At 38.1% G+C, this 13,562-nt stretch overlaps 1 protein-coding gene across 5 annotated transcripts; it reads right to left on the bottom strand.

Moving 5' to 3' along the window:
- Positions 1-2,378: 2,378 nt before the first annotated feature.
- LOC103701272 (CBS domain-containing protein CBSCBSPB3) lies at positions 2,379-13,306 on the bottom strand. Of its 5 annotated transcripts, none has more exons than XM_088720486.2 (15): positions 12,842-13,199; positions 12,598-12,757; positions 12,342-12,474; positions 10,408-10,578; positions 9,830-9,908; positions 9,605-9,718; positions 9,410-9,476; positions 7,165-7,299; positions 6,408-6,513; positions 6,277-6,335; positions 5,451-5,560; positions 5,244-5,374; positions 5,037-5,119; positions 4,863-4,952; positions 2,379-3,553 (listed from the first exon to the last, which is right to left on the bottom strand). In XM_088720486.2, the coding sequence occupies exons 1-15, from the start codon at positions 13,000-13,002 to the stop codon at positions 3,377-3,379; spliced, it is 1,776 nt and encodes a 591-aa protein (XP_088576612.1). In that variant the 5' UTR covers positions 13,003-13,199; the 3' UTR covers positions 2,379-3,376. The 5 variants fall into 5 exon arrangements, 4 of the variants coding, with proteins under 4 accessions (XP_088576612.1, XP_008781501.3, XP_088576614.1 ...); XM_088720487.2 differs by having other exon boundaries at positions 3,405-3,576; positions 12,842-13,020; XM_008783279.6 differs by lacking the exon at positions 7,165-7,299 and having other exon boundaries at positions 12,842-13,306.
- Between the last annotated feature and the right edge of the window lie 256 nt (positions 13,307-13,562).

Raw genomic sequence — 13,562 nt, 5'->3', positions numbered from 1 at the left:
GAAGCATCTTAGCCCTTCCCTACGAATTCAATCTCGAAGCATTAGCTATCCACTTCCATGGTCACATCCAATAGCTTCAAAGTTTTTCTAAACAAAAATCTCCAGCCACAGAAATGTGGGATATCTAGTTTCACTTGCAAAATGAATAGTTTTGTGTTCTTTTATATCTAGCAAATCAGACAACTCACCTTTTTGCCATGTTCTTAGAACAAATACTTTAAAAGGAGTCGAGCTCTTGCTTGGATGTCAATATTCCTTCCAATTTTTGGTTAATTTTATGTATTGGAATGCAAGGATGGGGTAGTTCCTGCATCCTTTTCCCTCTCTCCCATCAATCAGTGGCTTTATCCAGCTATCTTTCCGCATGCATATCTATGTTCACTGCTCGTATACATATCAAATCTAGGAAAGTTCATTAACTTTTAGATAAAAAATTTCTTTGTGATGCCATAAAGGATTTAGAAATGGTGTAAAAATAATAATGATCATCACATATAAGAAGGAATATGCAGAAATGTTGACATCATTATGCGATAATTGCCTGTTATATTGGAGCATGGTCATCAATAACTTCCTATAGGCATTTTCCTCATAAGAAAAAAAAACATATAACAATTATGTTCTAAAGACCAACAGGGCTAACTGCTACGTACGTAGCCAAATCTGAATGGTGATGAACCAACTTTATCTTTCTCTTCAATGCAAAAAAGAAAGAAGAAAGAAAGAAAAAAGTATATAAGGCAAGTTCAATAGATTAGAAGCCTGAAATATAACTGACATCTTCTCTCTAGATTTATGTTCCTAAAATTAGAGGATAATAATAAAGTGATTTCAGGTACGATGTTATTCTTGGCGTGTATTCGTTAGTGCAAACCGTTGCAGAGGAGAAGACCCAAAAAGAACAGAAGAAGAACCCGTGATCTATGCCACCGATGTTTGGCCGGTGTCTTTGGACCATTGAGCCAAGAGGGTCCATGGCAAAGGACAAGGACATTGATCCTTCACTAGTTTGGACCTCTCCTTTGTTTTACGGCTTCCCGTGGTGGTTTCGGTCCGGGTTGATATGGAGTTGGGGCCAGTGGGCGCATGACAAAGTAGACACCTAGAAGGCATTCAGCTTTATATCCTAACAGTTGTCATGTTGGCCACTTAGCATGCACAAATCATTACAATAACATGGCTCACGTGAGAGCATGAGGTAATTATTGAAACAAAAATCATATGGGACGGGACGGTAAGGACCCATGCAATTTTCAGGTAAGATGTTAGATGACTAATTTGCTTGTTGTGTATCACTTAACTAGATAATGTGGACCGATTAAAGAAATGAGGAAGAAAAAGGATAATGAGTGCAATTTTCTTTCTTGTTTTTTTTTAAAAAAAATCAAGAGACTAATGACTCTGCCAGTAAAGAAAGTTTCTGACATTTGGATTTCTTCTTTAAGATAAACACTAACAAAAACGTGGCAGAATAGGAAGCTCGTCCAATGTTTCATGCTCCAGTGCTGGCCCCATATGATTTTTATTCCAATTATTGGCTACAAAACCCCACTAATCATGTGTATTTGTGCATGATAGAAAGAGAGATCTTTAAATTCCTTTAGAGCCCATTCTTTGGAGGGTAAAAAAACTTACCAGAAATCTATATTTTTTTAATAAGTATTTCTTAACATATTTACCAAAGAATGGGCACTTAACATCATTCTGGAGGATACGTACATGCAATGTATTGCACCATAGCCAAGTGGCATATAGAGAAGCGTATCAAAATTTTAATGCAAGAGTTTGAATATCTGGAGAGAGATGTTCATGGGTCCAATTGAACGTGGATTATGCTCTCAACATGAGTCTCACAACCCTCATTAGATCACATTCAACTCCACTGGAAGGAAGTTCGATCTCTTCTTCACGGCAAAGCCAATCCACAACCCAAGTTGTAATATTCTCGCAACTTCATTTCTCAAGAAGAAGCAACAGCAGGGATCCATGCGCCGCCAAGCGCTTTGGTAAGGAACCTGGTTAAAAAGAATAAAAATTTGGAAATAGATTTGAAGCAAAAGCTTTTCTCCAGACATCTTTTTTTTTCCTCTCCTGCTAATTTAGCTTAGAGCAGTTAACAGTATCTGGTCTAAATCAAGAACTTCATTCCACGCAGCAAAAGAATCGCACCAACTACCACCAAGTCAGAAGGAAATGCTCAGGTTGAACCTTCTGTTTTTTCCCTTCATCGTCTCTTTTTTTTTCCTGTTTCAGTGGGTTGGTATTTCCATCGCCACCTTGTGGGTTTATGCTGCACCCAGAAGTAGAACCTCAAATGTTTGGATTTCCAACATTTAAATCTGATGTATAGCAGTTCTGACGGTCATCAAAAGACAAGGTCCATAAAAATGTTAAATATTTTTTATTAATCAAAAAGAAGTTCAAAGATTCTAGTTTTACATCACAAAGAGCACCTGACCTTTCTAGTCTCCACAAATCAACAGGATCGGAATACTGAACACAGCAGCTTGTCAGGCAATGTAATACCCACAGTACATTAGCGAATAATGGTCAAGAAGAAAAGGCAAGAAGGCAGTGCATCTACCATGCTTGCTTGTCTCAACCAAAGAAACAGGCCATGCAAGCCGCTACAAAAGCCAGGGTAGATGAGATATGACACCAGGACCCACTTCCTCCTGGAGCTGGAGAACATCCAAGGAATTGTCTCCCAGTGTGGGCCAAAAATATCAGAAGGAATCTGTAGTACCGACAGGAGAAGAACCATAGCAGATACAGCAAAAGAGAAGAAAACCAATTTGACTTCCACCATGGAAATGGAAAAGAGGAAATCTCAAACTGAAATAATCATTAAACAGTGAAATAAAACACCATTAAAATTTCTGGTGAGCTTACTCCAATATCGTTTAGTTGGAATGCACACCCTTCGATGTTCCTAGTATTTTTTTTTTCCTTTTCAATGTATATAATCTTAGTTTCTGGATGTCTTTTTTATCTGTACAGACAGATATAACTGACAAAAAAACTGCTGTCACTGATGCAAAAGATGTGAAGAAAATAGATGCACAGCACTTAGCGGCATGCTAACTTTAAGATCGCAGAATGGTGTACTGTGTAGCTTATTTCCTTGTCATGTATGACTTGGTTGCAACAATCATTCACTACATTCGACTATGCCTTCCCCAGCCAACTGCATCATTTGTATTATATGATGTGGTATCACAGAAAAAAAGAACGAGACTCTTAAAGTTTAAGTCATTTGATGAATGCTCTGATTCCAGGGAGCTTTTAACTTACGATGTTGCTCTCCAAATTATACAGGAGCATGAACCTGTATATGCTACTCTTCAAATATTTTTTTGCTCACCTGCAAGAGAAATCACATCTTGGATCGTTTCAAGTACGCCATTACTCCAATACTTGTCAGCACGACTGCACCTGCCACGATGCCAGTTTGCAGAGATGTCCATCCTCTTCTCTGTAGTGTTGCAAGATCTGACTTCGATCCTGTGGCTTCCTTCTTGGCATCAGAGTCTTCAATATGCAGCCTTAAAATCTGAAATAAGCAAATGATGACAGCTGAAACGAATAAGGCCCATTCTCAATCACGTCAAAAACATCAGAGCGGAAGGTGATAAGAAAAGATTGACCACTTCTAAGAGATACAGTTCCTGTATAAAAGAAAACATTTCCAGCATCTTTCAAATTCATATATCTGCTGGTGCAGGACCAGAACATCAGCCACATCTCACAGGAGGCCTTGCCTCCTATAATCATCTAGCTGTAATCAAATGGTACCCATGGTAGGTTAAGACTTTCAAAAGAAGAAAATGTTCTTAATGTTTTGTTTTTAAAGGGAAATTGGAAATTTTGACTTTTCTTTGTACTTTGTAAACAAAATGTTGGGCTGGTTGTGTCAAAGATGGTTACATTTACAAGGTTCAATCCATATGATGTCTACAGGTCATGTCTTCTTGATGGTTAAATAATCCATAAAGAGGCACTAATTCTATCTATGATGGCCTTATTCAAGAATGTTGCACTTGTGCTATTTATATGCCATACATTTCAAGAAGCCCAAAAAAATAGTAGTATCACGAAGTTGGATAAATTATGTCAATAATGGCCCCATTACAAGGGTCGCGAATGAATGCTCTCTGTGCCACACATCGGTCAAGGACCATCTGCATTGGTAGGATATGTCTTAACATTATCCACAAATTATCAATGCAGAATCCATTTTCCCTATCTACGAACCAATTGTCACATATGGATAGACCAGCTATCCAGAGTAGTGTAATTTAAGGGGAAAATTTTTCAGCAGTTGCTTCTTTTAGAAAATTTTTCAGCAGTTGCTTCTTTTAGAAAATTTTCCAGCATTTGCTTCCTTTTAGATGATAGCGTTGAGTAATTTTTTGTGTTGATGCATGTCAAGTGTCAGAATAGTTAGACACCGACAGTACCAACAGCAACAGCATCAATCTTTAGGCCCGTAGCAGAATTATGTTGGATCACAACAATTTCTATGTATAATCCATCCCTAATTTACATTTCTTTATATATGCACAACCCCCACAACTAGCAGAAAGCCTGATACAAGGCATTGCTTTGATCTTTTCTTAATGATGAAAGCAATTATAATCCTTGGATCAATGCTACACCAAAAGACAATCCTCACAAACACCCAGAAGAAACAGGGACAAGCTGCATGAAATTTCAAATTATAGGTGGGGACTGCACATGGTCCTTAACACCTAAATTCAAATACTTACGTGCTAACCCTGTTTCTTCAGGGCTGTAGTTTTTTGCTATTTTAGCATGTTCGCAGAACCTAGTTTAGAAAGAAAAGCAGATGAAGGAATCACCTTCCACCCAGCTGATCGGGCATGGTTCACAGCTCCAATGAGATCCTTATCCGTAACCAGAAGCACTCTGTCACCTTCATCATCCTCATACTGCATGACGCAGAATGGTCAAAATTCAATTTCTATCAAATGGAAACCACGGCTGCAAAGAGAAACACAAGAATGTAACCACACCAAGAGTTGGATTTTATCTGTGTCACTGACAAGCCCCATTCTCTGCATTACAGCAGATGCAAGCTCAGCTAAACTCTCTGTACCTATAGCGAGAAAATGGTCATACATTGGAGCCACATTTCGATATTTCGAGAATAAACAACAACAAAAAAAAAAGAATCACAACCCAAATTCTGATATGAAAACTGCTCTTAGTATCACACTAACCACAATCAAATCTATGCAGTCGTCCCTTTCGGTCTTCAAACTTGAAAGCAAACGAGTTTCCAAGACCTAGAGGTGGGTACATATACTTCCCATTTTCTGTGCACTCTGATGCCATCAATGCAGACATTTCACTGCAGATAAACAATTTTCAGAGGCATTGAACATGCTGGTCAGCAAAAAATAAAATAAAAAGAACACGCATAGCACCTATGTGTATCAAACTCCTCATATGGTGGCTCCAGAGCAAGGGCAGAATCCCAAAACTTCTGCATCATCGTGTTTGCCACATCATTTACAACTCCACCACCTCCTTCAACCTTCAAGAAGAAAAGAAGGAATTAAGATAAAAAAATACAGATATACTCATGAACAAGTTCAACTGAACGTCGAATGAATCAAATATTGTGGTTCAACACACATTATTCATGATCAAAACTGAAGGTCGAATAAATCAAGTATTGCGGTTCAACACACAATATTCATGATCAAACAAACAAAAATCAGCTTAACTGAAAAAGCTTGCGACCTGGCTAGGGAATCGGTTTGATACAATCAACGTGTAAAATTTATCTAGTAGGAATATATCTTTTTCACTAAGCCATAAAATTCAGTGGTGTATGTGTCAATCAGAGTAATCAGCCAAAGATGTGAGGAATAATCAGATAGCAACACACTCAAGAAGACACCATCTGGCGGCAGTCCCCAACTTCAAACACAATACTCCTCGCAATCAATAAATTTTTGCAGCATTTTAAATCTCTGTGCTTGTAGTATGTAAAAAGCACCAGAAAGCTATATAGAATAAAGGAAAGTTATTTCATCATAAGTAAATATCAATCTACTGGTTTGAAACAAATTGGTGGCTTAGGATATCTCTAAATAGACATTGATTGCACTCTTCTGATGTAATAAAGAGTGAAGAACATTGAAGAAACTTCTTTACATTGTGCACACATCCACATTCAAGAGCAATCCTAGAAAATTAAACAGTGCATGATTCAGGTAAAAGCATTTCAAATATAAGGGGTCTTACCATGGAAATTGCTGCATGCGTAAGTTGCAAAACATCCAAACAAGCAGCAATTTGGCCATCTGTCTGAGAAGTTGCGTCAGTTAACTGAAGGCAAAGAGATTTGCTGCCCACTACAAGTGAACATTATTTACCTCTATCCAGCACTGGAAGATGTAAGAATTTTCCATCATGCATTATGTGCAGTGCATCAAGAATTGTTGTATCCAGTGTCGCACATTCAGGGTTTGCAGTCATCACCTATAAAATAATCATAAAAAGGTACACATCACAAAAACTAATGAGAGGAAAAATGTCTAAAACTAACCATACAAAAATTATGTCATGAAGCATTTGAAACATCATATGAGCACATTTTCATACCAGTGTCAAGATACATTGTTTAAGACAGTACAATGATATTGCCGGTAATATAACAAACATAAACAAAATAAATATCTGTTACCACTTACCACCATGCAATATAGACATTGATGATATAGGTATTCCATTAGAATGTAATAGTTTATGATGCACAAAAGTATTGCTAGCCAGCAATTACCAATCTATGGTATCTACAGAAGACCAACATATAAAAGAAAAGTTTCAATTTTCGGCAATGAAGAATTTTCAGAACACTAATAATTCTCAGAGAAACCATGATGACCATATTGTTAATAATGATAGTGATGATATCGATATGTCCCAAGAAAAATAACCATAGCAAACCTCGAGGTTGGCAAGACTGAAGCAACTATTTTCTATTCTAGCTCAAAGTGGATACTCCATGCTACATTAGGGCAAAAAATATTGAAACTATAGTCTCATGAGGTAGGAGTGAATGTGTGACCAAAGGGTGACATCCCTTGACAAAAATTGATGGACTAGGAGCACAAAGAAGCTCATGATTACCTTAAAGCATTCATGGCAAGGATTGAAATAATGTCTGTCAACGGCATGCCAACGTAGCATTAGCAAGTACAACAGTTCCATGCCAGTTCCAGTGCGGACATGCTTGGAACACACTGCCCCGACATATGCCAAGTACTAACATGCAGCAAGGATCACGCCAGTGCTGTAAGTCAATGAGGCATTGGCATAGTACATAATATGTCATGCCATACCTATCACCTAAACTAGTGATGATGGTAAGAGTGAAAGAGAGCCTAAAAAGAGATAGAACCTAGAGAAAGATTGCAAAGAGAAGCTCAGTAGCACCTAAGAAAGAAGTCCATGAGAAATGAATAAATAAGAAAATGTATAATATATAAAAAAGATGTATGCCTGTTGTCTCTCTCCTCTTGTATAACATTTTTAACCTTCCTTGAAGCCTCAAATTGGCGATAGATTGCTCATGTGCTCTTATTTAAATATTTGCCGTAGACTTAGTTACGCTAGACACCCTAAGTCATCTGTCAATGGCAGATCAGTCCAAGGTTCAAAACTACTAATGTATCAGGCACTCGGACAAATAATTGGCAAAAGCAACTTAAGGATTCATCAATGTACTCTTCATGGATCTTGATCAAGTAAACAAAAGGAGAAGATTGAGATAAACAAGAAAATCATGCCAGACTCATCATCTGAGAAAAAATAAACAGGAAAAGGAGATTCATGAGGCACTAATGTAAGGAAAGTATATTGATGGTTAGATGGGAATGCTGGCTAGCATCACCACCCACTTGAATTATACATAATGGAGCCATAATGAAGTTTGCAAACATACACCAAGGGAGTAGGAGAAGAAATAATGGGACATGAACGGTGAAGTTTGCTAACAAGAAAATCGTGGCAGACTCATCATCTGAGAAGAAATAAACAGGAAAAGGAGATTCATGGGGTCCTAATGAAGTATATTGATGGTCAGAATAACAGCAATAGAACAAATCTGAGGAACCATTCTTAATCAAAGAAAGGAACAAGCAGGCATGCATGCATGCTTGCAATGACACCGTACAATTTTTCTGAAGAAAATGGTGAAAGATACATGTCCAAGCAAAAGCAAGAATCCGGAGGGCGAAAAACAAAATGCTCTGAACACATAAACTACTAAACTAGCACAATATCATATACTTGATAGCCCTAATGTTATATACACAATATCATATATTTCTGCAACCTTGACATGTGCGCATTGCATATTTGACATTCAGATACTGATGCCTTATAAAGAAACGAGACTTTTAAAGTATGAGCCATGTTGCAATTTACCACATTGACTTCTAGCAAAACACCATATGTGATCAAAATAAATTAAACCTCTATGCAGAAACCAATCTCGTTTTTCTCATCGGAAAAAAAAAAGAGTGGAAATCCTTACTCTAGGAACATGACTTTCCATGTTGAAAAAACATTCTGATGGTAACTTCTTAATGGAGATCATAAATATACATGCCAACCAAAAGCCTACAGCTATTCAATTTTCTATATGCCACCTTAGAAGTTAGCATGCAAATACAGCAAACAACCCAGTAGTCTATGTTGCACATGCCAAGTTTGGAGAAAGGCCGCATGTATCATTGAATCCACAGCGAATTAGATTAGTGCGGATCAGGTTATCGTATCTTGCTACTACAAAATCTTTTCAACTCTTGCATCTCGATTTCTTGAAAAATGAATTTGCAATCAACACACAGAAACTATGCAGATAATCATGCAGTGTAAGTCCTACAGAAGTGTATTTCAAAAAGACTGACATTTGAAGTATTTGTCATAATAAATTCCACAATCTGCACTATAGTATATATTGCAATTCCTAATTGTTCCTCCAATAAAAATAAAATTCCATTTCTTATGTATTCCTCCAATTAAAAAGTGTATTGTAGATGAAGCAATGCATAAAAGCTTGATGCGAAAATATTATGATTGATTATTGCTCTGTTAGATTTTCGGATGTTATGAACCATGTTGGCAAGAGTGCTTGAATGAGATTACTCTGGCAGGCCTTTAGTCAACTAAGCTTATCTAGAAAAGCATCAACCATTCAAAAGCAAGATGCCCGTGTGAACTTATACATAGAGCTTGTTAGTGTAATTGAACTACACAAAAACCATATCCCTGATATATAAGCACAATCAAGGGGAGAGAAAATCACAGAGTACATTATCCCAATTGCTAAAAGAAATAACAATGTAAAATGAGTTTCGCATAAAGAAACCTTTTCCACTAGAGTCAACTCAGGGGAAAGATTCTGAGCCACCACTCGCATGAGGACGTCCTTTGAGCTGCAGAATATTGCGATGAAGCAGACATTAGTGACTACTTAAAAAGAATGGCAATCAAAACCAAGTTAACTGCCAAATTTACAGAAAATGAGCTCCGAAAGACAAATCATTCACAGCAACAAACATACGTTAGAATCCCTTGAGGCTTGCTTCCAGTCATAATGATCACTGAATTAACTCGAAGTTCACGCATCTTTTTGGCGGCAACATACACAGGATCTGAAGGAGATACCGCTGCAACTCTGCAAATATGGATAGTTATAAAACCAAAAACAACGACTTGTTTCTTTATTAGAAACGGTATTAGAAACATCATTAAGACCAGGTATTTGGCACATAAATCTTCACCATACTTGGTGTTCTCTGTGATGATGGTTGACAGAGAAGGCTTAAACATCCGCTCTCGAAGAGTCTCTATAAAAGCATAAGGAGCTGCGGACAGGAATGATAACGTCAATAAACTGAATAGGATGCAGACCAATTATATTAACAAATATTAACTGAAAACAAGAAAAGCCTACTTTTTGCCACTCAAAACTACAATGCCAGATGCTATGTTACGAACATATTTAGTATGAATATCTTCAGGTGAGCATGAAGCTTATGGTTCTATTTTTTATCATATTTTAGAGTTAATGTTATTCCTTAATCAATACAACAATTCTGTATGACATTATATTTTTGCTTAAATGATTGCTTAGTCCTTGGCAGACAATTTGCCATGTCAACAAAGTAAAAGCAACCTGTGGGTAGAAATTATATGTTTTTGACAGTTCAAGCTCCTCTTCTTGTTTCTAAATTTACCCAATCATGTACCACTGTTTTCAAAACATGGTTTCATGTGAGACTAAAGGCTACAATACTGACAAGGATCCACTCTAGTGATCCACAAAATAGTTGACAATACAAAGAGGGCTGAACAAGTAATAACCTGAAAAGTTGCTTCCCCATTGACGTTCAACCCCTTCCACAGCAGCTGCTATGGCACTGCCTTGCTCTGCAGCCTTCTCCATTCTCGATATAGCATCATACAAGCACTTCGTAATGTCCAGCATGGCAATAACTTCACCATTTTCTACAACAGGAAGGTGCCTAAATTTGCCTGACAGGGATAAATAAATAAGTCATAATGGAAGACCAAGTTTAGTAACAGAAGAAAATGAGCATGCATTAATATGAGATTGGTCTGTCATGAAAACTTAATGATTTAATCATATCTGTAAGAAAGAGGGGGAAATACATAAATATATGTAAATAAGACCACAATTTTGTAACATAACTATATAAATAACATTCGCACATCATCTATATGCAATAAAATAAAATAGATGACATGCCATTGTGGACTCAACAAAACAGTATATATGCATTTTTCACATATTTTGCCTGAAAATGTTCAAGAAAGTTTAGATCTTTCACCTTTTTTTCCTAGAATGTAGAGAAACATAAGATATAATTTTCTTTTAATATGGTAGAAAATTTTGCAGACCATCACAAATCAGGATTCTATGATTCATATAGATGATGATCCCAAGTATCTGTCAAGTTTCTGTAGAAAAGGTTAATAAACAGAGGCAGAGAATGACCTTAGATGTTAAGCAGACAATTTTTTTTAAAAAAAAAAAAAGGAACTCGGAGATGAACCAGGCCATCCCCACATTTATGCAATGAATTCTTTCAAAATTCTGCAGCATTATTTGGGAGATCAACAGTACATTTATATTCTTAGTAACTTCAAAATTTTTTGGGTAGTTAGTAACTTTAAACTTTTCAAAAGGTTTATTATGCATGTAATTAGATGCAGAGATCAGATACATATTCAAGTAATCTATCTCTGGTTACTAGTTTTATTATTCTCAGGTTTCTTCCTACTTGGAAAAAATCTATTTTAATAAAACTTAGTAGTTAAGGGGAAAAACCAAAGATACTGTGGCCATGTCTAATAATGCACTTTCATGTTGCACATATTTATTGTGCTTGTCAATTTTGTAGACCATCATGCTTAACCCTGTTGACTATTATTGACAAAGTATTCCATGTCCAGCATTGTTTAACAGGATCTTCCAGGTGCCCAGTCAGTTTGATTGCCTGAAACTATAACTTCTTGCCAAAGCCATTCCAACCTCAGAAGTACATAAGGACCACTGAAACTAATTTAAAAGGTGCTGACCAATCATTTAACAGCCACTCATAAAGGCTCAGGTTGGTTGCTAGGAAATGTAACCAAAATAACAAGTTTTCATGCAACAATGAGCATTATCAGTGATCAGACAAAACTTACAAAGCAGTAGAGGACAACGGTTTCTCTCTGAGCACCAAAAAAAGTTCATATCCTGATCATACTTTAAACATATCATGGCACCTTCCACCCAACTTGGGGCACAACTCCCTTCTAAGCAAACATGCTCTATTTCTTTTTTACTTCCCTACACAATCCAAATCAAAGGTCCACCATATTCATACATGGGGTGACCTCCCCATGTTCCCGATACCCCAAACATTCTTTTCCCACCAAGTAAATGAAACAATCAAACAGTTCTTCCTAGAAATTCACATTTCCTCACGTAACATGAGTGCTCGTTAGTATTAACATAAAGTATCAGAAATTGCATTTTCAGTTCCCCAGAAAGCTCGCTCTGTCGACCAGGATGGGGTTCGGTTCGTGCTAGATATGTTAGTCTTATACTGCCCACGAAATAAGAATAACTGTAGCTTTTTTCACTTCATAATCACTCAATTGAAGTAAAGACGTTCAGCAATCTCGCTTGGTAACATAACCCACAGCAATAGCATGGCACATACCAAAAGATACCCCTTTTTCCAAAAAGAAAATATTGTTTAAAGAGAAATCTTGAACAGACTAACCTTGGATCATCTTCTGCAGTGCCTCAATAGCCAGAGTATCCGCCATGACAAACATCGGATTCCTAGTCATAATCTTTGAGACGATCGTCTGCTCTGGCCTCAACCCCTCCGCTATAACCCTGGTTGATATATCCTATCCACACAAGGACCACATAGATCCACATAATTAGTCATTCTTGAACCAAGAAAAGCACAAAGCCCATTAAAAGATCAAACTTGAGCCCCAATAAAGGGTAAATAGGATCATTAAAAGAACCTTGTCAGTAACAATCCCAGAGAGAAGCCCATTAGCATCCGTCAGCAGCACAGAATCCACCCTCCGGGCAGCCATCCTCCGGCACGCATCAGACACGGTCGTCCCCTCGGGAATGGTCAGAGCTTTCGACAACCTCAGCTTCTTCACCGTCCTCTCCCCCCTGCTCCAGCTCCAAAAACCAATTAAAATCCACACTTTCTCAGATAAAAGAGACAATAAAGGAGAGAGGAATCGACTTTCTTACGAGGCTTGATTGGGGGACGTCGGCTTGGCGGGGTTCCCGTTCCCGTTGACGGCGGCGGCTCCGCCCCCATTCTCCGAGGCGGAGGTCCTCCTCCCAACCGACGGGCCGCGCCGCGCGGCTAAGTGATTCCTTCTCGGCGGAGGGACGGGGTGGGTGTTCATCCTCGAGCTGGGATTAGGTTCGGATCGGAAACCCTAGTTTGGGACGGAACGTGGGGCGGAGAAAAGGCCGAGGGTCTTTAATTTGACTCCCTTCTCCTCGCCCACCTTCGCCTTCCGCCGTTTACCTTTTTTTTTTTGTGGTTTTTTTCCCCCACCCGATTCCCAGGTGTTTGGATTTCAAAATATTGGGTCTATAACTACTAATTATACATCATAAATCACGTAGATATTTGTAGAAGGTGGCGTGGAAGTTACTCGAAGGCCGGGCCATGTGGTGGCTCGCGTGAAGTTTGAAACTTTGAACGCCGTGAGGGGAGGCGAATCTAATTTGACGCATTTGACCACCGTTTGTTTTGGCGAAAGAAAGTGACAAAGATTTTGGAGGCTTGGCGAAAAAGAGGACAAGAAATCCGTGTCGCACGTGTTGGGTATCGCTTGGCTAAATAAACAAAAAGAAAGTTGTACGCGTTTTGGGGTGCATGGTGCAATGAGACAATGTTACGAGGCCCAAATCTATTGCCAAGACGCTTTCATGTTCCGTGACACGAGGCAAGACATAA

This window comes from Phoenix dactylifera, chromosome 4, assembly GCF_051530095.1.
Source record: "Phoenix dactylifera cultivar Ajwa chromosome 4, Ajwa_hap1_PhDact_Kaust_v1.1, whole genome shotgun sequence".
NCBI classification, from domain to species: domain Eukaryota; kingdom Viridiplantae; phylum Streptophyta; class Magnoliopsida; order Arecales; family Arecaceae; genus Phoenix; species Phoenix dactylifera.
Note: the sequence above shows the minus strand (reverse complement) of the source record. Positions and strands in the feature narration are given on the sequence as shown.